Source organism: Benincasa hispida, chromosome 1 (genome assembly GCF_027475165.1).
Source record: "Benincasa hispida cultivar pf3 chromosome 1, pf3_genome.v1.1, whole genome shotgun sequence".
NCBI classification, from domain to species: Eukaryota; Viridiplantae; Streptophyta; class Magnoliopsida; order Cucurbitales; family Cucurbitaceae; genus Benincasa; species Benincasa hispida.
In genome coordinates, this window is record NC_143478.1 from 18,880,286 (window position 1) to 18,886,807 (window position 6,522).

The 6,522-nt window shown below is 30.4% G+C and overlaps 1 protein-coding gene across 1 annotated transcript; it reads left to right on the forward strand.

The window, feature by feature from the left end:
- Positions 1-3,445: 3,445 nt before the first annotated feature.
- On the forward strand, positions 3,446-6,207 carry LOC120086900 (putative membrane-associated kinase regulator 1). The gene is made up of 2 exons (XM_039043715.2): positions 3,446-4,267; positions 5,632-6,207. Exons 1-2 carry the CDS (start codon positions 3,558-3,560, stop codon positions 5,891-5,893), a joined length of 972 nt encoding a protein of 323 aa, XP_038899643.1. The 5' UTR covers positions 3,446-3,557; the 3' UTR covers positions 5,894-6,207.
- The last annotated feature ends 315 nt before the right edge of the window (positions 6,208-6,522 follow it).

The window sequence follows — 6,522 nt, forward strand, 5'->3', positions numbered from 1 at the left end:
AAGTAAACTAGTCCTCTTTCTAGATTTGATTCAACTATAGAGAGTATTGAATTTGAAAAGTTTCTATGTCTTTTATTATATAATAGTAATAGAATTGGAGTATCTAATCTTATCCTATAAAGAGGTTTTATGGCAATTTGAACTAATCCTATATAAAGAAATTTATATTTTTCTTGGTGTTGAATAATTGATTGTCTTCAGAATAAACAAAGAGTTTATGAGAGTTTATTAACTGAGACTAATTGTTTTGTGGTTTTGATTCTATAATCTTGAAGAAAATCAAACTTTCCTATTTGATAAATAGTTTTAATATATACTTTTGGTATATTCCAATTATGGAGACGTTATTATATTTTTGCTATCTGAAGCTCTTGATTATATGGATAGTTGAGAATCGTTTGTATAATCTTCAATTATGTTTGAGGCTTTTGTAAAATGGGCTTTAGAGGGTATTTTTCCAATTAACTTAGACATTAAAAATTTAAAGTTGAAAATTTTATTAAGATTCTAATTATCTATTATGACAAATAATCAAGATGTTAAAATTCTGCAACACTAGAACACCAAGCTTACCAATGGTCTTACGATACATGAACATAAGGTTTACCAAAGTGCTATTCTATAGAATTAATTAGCAAAACTTAATTATTATCACAAAGGATACTTACAATAATATTAAGACGAAGGTTAATAAATCTTTAATATTAATTTAATTGACCTAATACACTCTACTAGTAATGCTTGGCTCTGATACCATTTTGACGTGACATGTGGACAGTACGATGTGGATACATGAAGCATGAGATGGCATAATAGAATATGTGGATGTTTGCATACTTGACACGTGGCATTGTGGAAAATGATGAATATATTGGATAGAAATTTATGTAAATGATGAATATGGGGGAAATGATGAAGTTAAGTTTTAGAAAATTATGCAAATAATGAATATGTAGAAATACTTAAGTTAAGTTTTTTGGAAAATCTAAATATAATAAAGAAATATTGATTTTCTAAATAAATAAAGTAGATGTTGAATATATAAAATTTACTATACTTACTTGAATTTGGTAATTAGGATCAATTGGAATCAATAAGGTGGTACGTGGAGAAATGAAGAACTTTTATTAAAAATTTTGACAGAGTACAAGTTCTGTTTCTCTCAAAGAAAAATACTCAAAAGACTGAAGAGACTTCTCCCTCTCGATCCATACTAAGCTTCTTATGTTAGCACGTCATGAGATTATTTATTTTGTTTCAAATTTAAAACGTCAATTTCTAACTCCTAACTTAGTAACTGTAAAAATCTGTTCTTATTGATATTTATATTAAAAAGATGATTATTGTAGATTGAATCGATGTTGTTATTAAAAAATTAAATTGTTAAAAAACAAAAATGTACATTAAAGTAAAATCAAAGTACCAAAACAATCAACATGAGTGTAGCCGCCTAGTCCAATAATTTAGATTCAATCAAAAAATATATACAAAAATGATAGCATAAAATAATGCTGAGATTTAAATAAATATTTAAACCACTCTTTAAAATTTTGCTAAAATTGAAGAGGGAAAAAAATTGCAAAGATGAAAATGATATTTGAACTTATAATTACTGCTCCCTTCTGAAGCAAACGGCACGTGCAAAATGAGAGCAGATTGGGCTGAATAAATTTATTTTTAAAATTTTATATTATTGAAATATTTTTAATATGTTATATAGCGCTTCGAACAAAATAGATTCGAGGATCACACTGCTCGATCAGCGAATGAGATCCAAAACAATTCGTCTTTGAAAGGCTCGGGAACAATGTCCCCAAAACCTAATTTATATTCGCATTTATGTTATTTATATTGTTTATGAATTTGATACAAAGTTTATAGAAGTGCATTATATGAATTAATTTCTTTAATTTTTTGGCACATTTGAATTCGTAATATGATATTTTCTCTCTAATATATAATAATAAATTGTTATCTTCCTCTATTTGTAGAAATAACTAACATAATATTAATACATCACGTAAATCTCTTTGTTGATTTTTCTACTACATGTTTATTTGATTTTCGTTGTCTTATAACACACATCTATATATGGTAGGGATGAACAAAAGAATCCGAAAAACCGTACTGAACGATCAAAATCGGGCAAACCGACATTGGTCGGTCAGTTTTAGAGCCTATGCATTTGAATATATATTAATATATACATCAAAAAGATATAAAATATTTATATACGTTTTTAACTTTCTTCTTTCCCTCCTTTCTTCTGGAATTTCTTTAACTTTCTTCATTTGGTTCTCTTTCTTTTCCTCTCATCGTTTTTATTTCCTTTTTTCTTTTTTTTTTTTCTCCATTTTTTTGGCCCCAGTCTTTTGTAGCATCAGGAAACAAGAGATAACAATACTTTTCTTCATCAATTCGCCGGAGTTCTATCTTTATGTCGGTTTTGATGAAAACCGACCGAACGTACCAAGAGTTGGCCGCTCAGTATCAATGACGTCTCCAAAACCGATTTTCTCCAACTGATGTGTCGATGTCGGCCGACCGTTGATCACCTCCGGCACAGTGTGTATTATGAAGTGGAAGGGTGGTGATAACGTGGTAAAGGGACCAGAGATGGTGGATGGGAGCGAGATCTGGACCGTGAATTAAGCTGACTTTGAGTTGACTTTGGGATGTCGGTGGGGAATCAGAGTGGATTCATAAGGATAAATCATGAACAGGCCAATCAGGAAATTGCAGCGAACCTAGCAGCTTTCCAATCATCTCATGCTAATTATTTTTAAATAAAAAAACAACAGCTATATAAATTATGGTGTTGGGCCATTCATTATTATTCATTCTTCGATCATATATTTTCAACCCTGACTTTGATACGTCACCAAAAAATGAAAATAGAGTTCTAATTCATTAACATCAACGTTAAAAATAATTTAAAAGAATTAAAAGAAACAAATCTGTAAGATTCTAATACATACACTAATTTGTTGAACCCAAAAGCATTATTAACTTACTAATACTTGGATTTATGTGATTGGAGTGGATGAAAAAGGTGGAGTAAGACTAATATGTAATGGAACTCAATCGTAATCTCAGTTATAATTGTCATTATTTTAAAATATGTTTAATTTTAGTTCTTATACTTTTAATTATCTAATTTTAGTTATTGTAATTTCAATCAATCTTAAATGTAGTCTCAAACGCTAGTTTATTGTTGATGATTTAAAAACTTTTTTTTTATTATTATCTATTAGTCCTTTAATTATAAATTTTAAAAACATATTAACATATCAATTTATTTGCATAAAAACTATTATAATTATTTAGCTAATTTTAATACTAATTAATTTAAAAGACTAAATTTAATGTTTATTGAAATTACATTCAACTAAAATTTGACCATTAAAAGAATAGAGAGTAAAATTAAAGATGTTAGAAGTGGGACTAGTTTAATCTTATAAATTGTTATAACTAACCAAGAAGCTTCCTTGTAAATTCCAAATTCCATCTCTCTCTTTCATTACTTCATCTTCTTCATTCTTCATGAAAAATCAAAGATGCAAAAGATTGAAACAAACAGAGATCCAATTACCAAATCTCACTCCCTAATCTCACCATCTCCCAAAAATTCTTTCTCTTCCTCTTCCTCTTCTGATTTTGAATTCACCATTTCAATCTCCCCTCGCAAATCCTCCATCGCTCTATGTCCCGCCGATGAGCTCTTCTGCAACGGCCACCTTCTGCCTCTCCACTCTCGTCGGAACTCCCTCGTTCCCACGCTTCTCTCTTCCTCCAGCACCTCCTCCTCCGTCGACTCTGCCACTACCACCACCACCTCTCGCGACTCCACCGGTAGCTCCTCCACCGACTCCTCCCGCTCTTCCTCCCAAAACGACCCCACCCGTCCTACCAGTTCCGACGCCGCCGCCGATCTCAACACCAGAATCCGACACCGTCATGATAAGAAATGCAAACAGTTCTCTTTTTCCAGATTCTCGTCGGTTTTCAGAAAAGAACCGAAGAATATTAATAATGTTAAAACACATGGTGGTGATTCCAAGCCTCCACGTGTTAAAGGGATTGGATCCACTGCTAAACAAGTGATAAAGAAATACTTCAGAAAAGTTCAGCTGAAAATTGGGTCCAAATCCTGCCACTCGTCAGCCACTCCGCCGCTTGCGACGGAATCCCGAAATGATAGTTTGTTAACTTCCGGCACGACTGAGGAAAGCAGCAGATTCTCCCTCTCATTTTCAGGAAACTTAAGGTATATATTTCGTAATTATTAAGTTAATCTTTATACCCTCCTACCAATTAGGAGGTATGTGCTTCAAATGATAAATTAAAAACAAAAAAACAAAAATAAACTTTTTTTTTTTTAAGAAAGAAATTTGCATGACGTTTTCAATTTAAGAAGAATCAATTTTCTTCTAATCTTTTTGGTTAAAATTATCAAATTGAGGAATAAAGTGCTTATTATTATTTTGATTTCAATGATAGAAAAGAAAAAGAATTATCAAATGAACTCAATAAACTTGTTGCACGCGAGTTTATAACATTCTTATGTAGTATTATTTTAGGCTAAATTATTTTTCAAAAATTATTTCGCCATTTATTTTTATTAAAAGAAAATTATTTCTTTGTAATGTTAATTACTTGGGATCTTTTTCTAGTCAATTTTAAACTATTTTTAGAATAGAAATATTTAGACTAGATTAGAATCTAGTTAGAATGATGTGGTCGTGACATAAAACGAAATTTGAGATATAAACATCACCACATCACTAAGGTCACAATCACATCTATTTTATGTCTCTGTTTCTACCCCAATTCTCGAAATATTTATGAGATGTCAAAGGTGATATTATAATTTAAAAAAATAAAAGCATGTTTTAAACAAATGATAAAATTTAATAATATTTTACGTAATTTAGTATATATTTTATTAGTCTAGTGTGTGGTTGTGTATTATATTTAACAGAGATAAGTATATGGGCAATGATAGTTGCATTTGATCTTATGCTCCTTTTTTTTTTTTATGGACTAAAATTTTCTTTAAAAAAATTAAATTACCACATGACATATTGTTATTTAGTATTGCTTAGGGTGGGGGGCTGCATTTTTTTTTTTTTTTTGTCTAAGTATATCCAAAGAGAAAGGCTTTAACTACTAAAAATTGCACGATTCCACGTAAATTTACAAGGCAATTATGTTTATTTGGTAGCTATTTCATTTTTTGTTTTTTAAAATTAAACCTATGAACAAGTTGTTTTCACCTCTAAATTTCTTCGTTTGTTATCTAACTTTCACCTCTAAATTTCTTCGTTTGTTATCTAATTTTCATCAATGATTTAAAAAATCAAGTAAAATTTTGAGAATTAAAAAAAGTTGTTTTTGTTTTTTGAATTTGATTAAGAATTCAACCATTATACTTAAGAAAAATACAAATCATGGTGAGAAATGTAGATAAAATAGGTTTAATTTTCAAAAACAAAAATACAAAATTAAATGGTTATTAAACAAGACTTAAAAATTTTTCTTTTCACTTTTGAAGAATGAGAAAAAAAAAACTTCGAAAAAAAAAATTAGTTGTGTTAAATTTAATTAATTAATTTAATACTTTTTAACCAGGTATCCACGTGGGAGAAGCAACCACTTACCAAGTTGCCCGTCTTCGACACGGTCCTCACCGAGTCACTCCGGCGTGCTCCGACGAGGAGGCGTACAAAGCATGAGTTCTGTTAGTGGCTACGGATCGTCATACTCTGCCGACATGTCATCGATGGAAGAACTCCACAGTGCAATCCAAGGCGCCATTGCTCACTGCAAAAACTCACTAATCCATAACAAGAACAGTACCATCAACAACGCCAACGAGTCGTCCTTAAGCTGAATCAGCCCACACTACAATTTCATACTAGAATTACTCCTGTAATATCCTCTAGGGTATTTTTTGACCTAGCTCTACGTGTTCCGATGAAGTTTTATAAACAAATTAAAATGGTGTATTAATCTTAATTGTGTATTTTTATTGGCGGCATTATATATTAATCATATGCAAGTAGAGTTTTCTTTGGGGATGAGATGTAACTTGTAAGATATATAAATGTGTGACATTAAATGTTGGCATCATGATCATATGCTTGCCCTTTTTGTAAGTGATTGTTTTATTTTTCTCAAGAAACTCCAAAATTGCTATTGGGTCAACTGCCTCGATGTGCTTCCTCTCAATTATTTTTTCTTTGAATTTGTTTTTGTTTTTAGTGTTTCAAATTTATGTTTTTTTTAATCTATTCCACCAAAGTAGAAAAATACACTGCAAATTGTGATTTGATGAAGGAACAAACAAATGGATAGATATTCGGTAGGTTGGCGTGTTTAATATCTTATTAAGTACATGTTTTTAAGGGGTATTCAAAAAAAATGATGACCAAACAAAATTGATTAAACAACTTAATGGGTATGATTTTAGTTGAATCATTAATTCATGTGGATTGAGTTGGAATTTGTTCAAACAAGTGA

What these genes read in the sequence shown, in the direction of transcription:
- LOC120086900 (XM_039043715.2), top strand. Translation starts at nt 3,558, where the DNA reads ATGCAAAAGATTGAAACAAACAGAGATCCAATTACCAAATCTCACTCC. An exon ending in TCATTTTCAGGAAACTTAAG is followed by an intron (nt 4,268 to 5,631) that starts GTATATATTTCG and finishes CTTTTTAACCAG; the next exon opens with GTATCCACGTGGGAGAAGCA.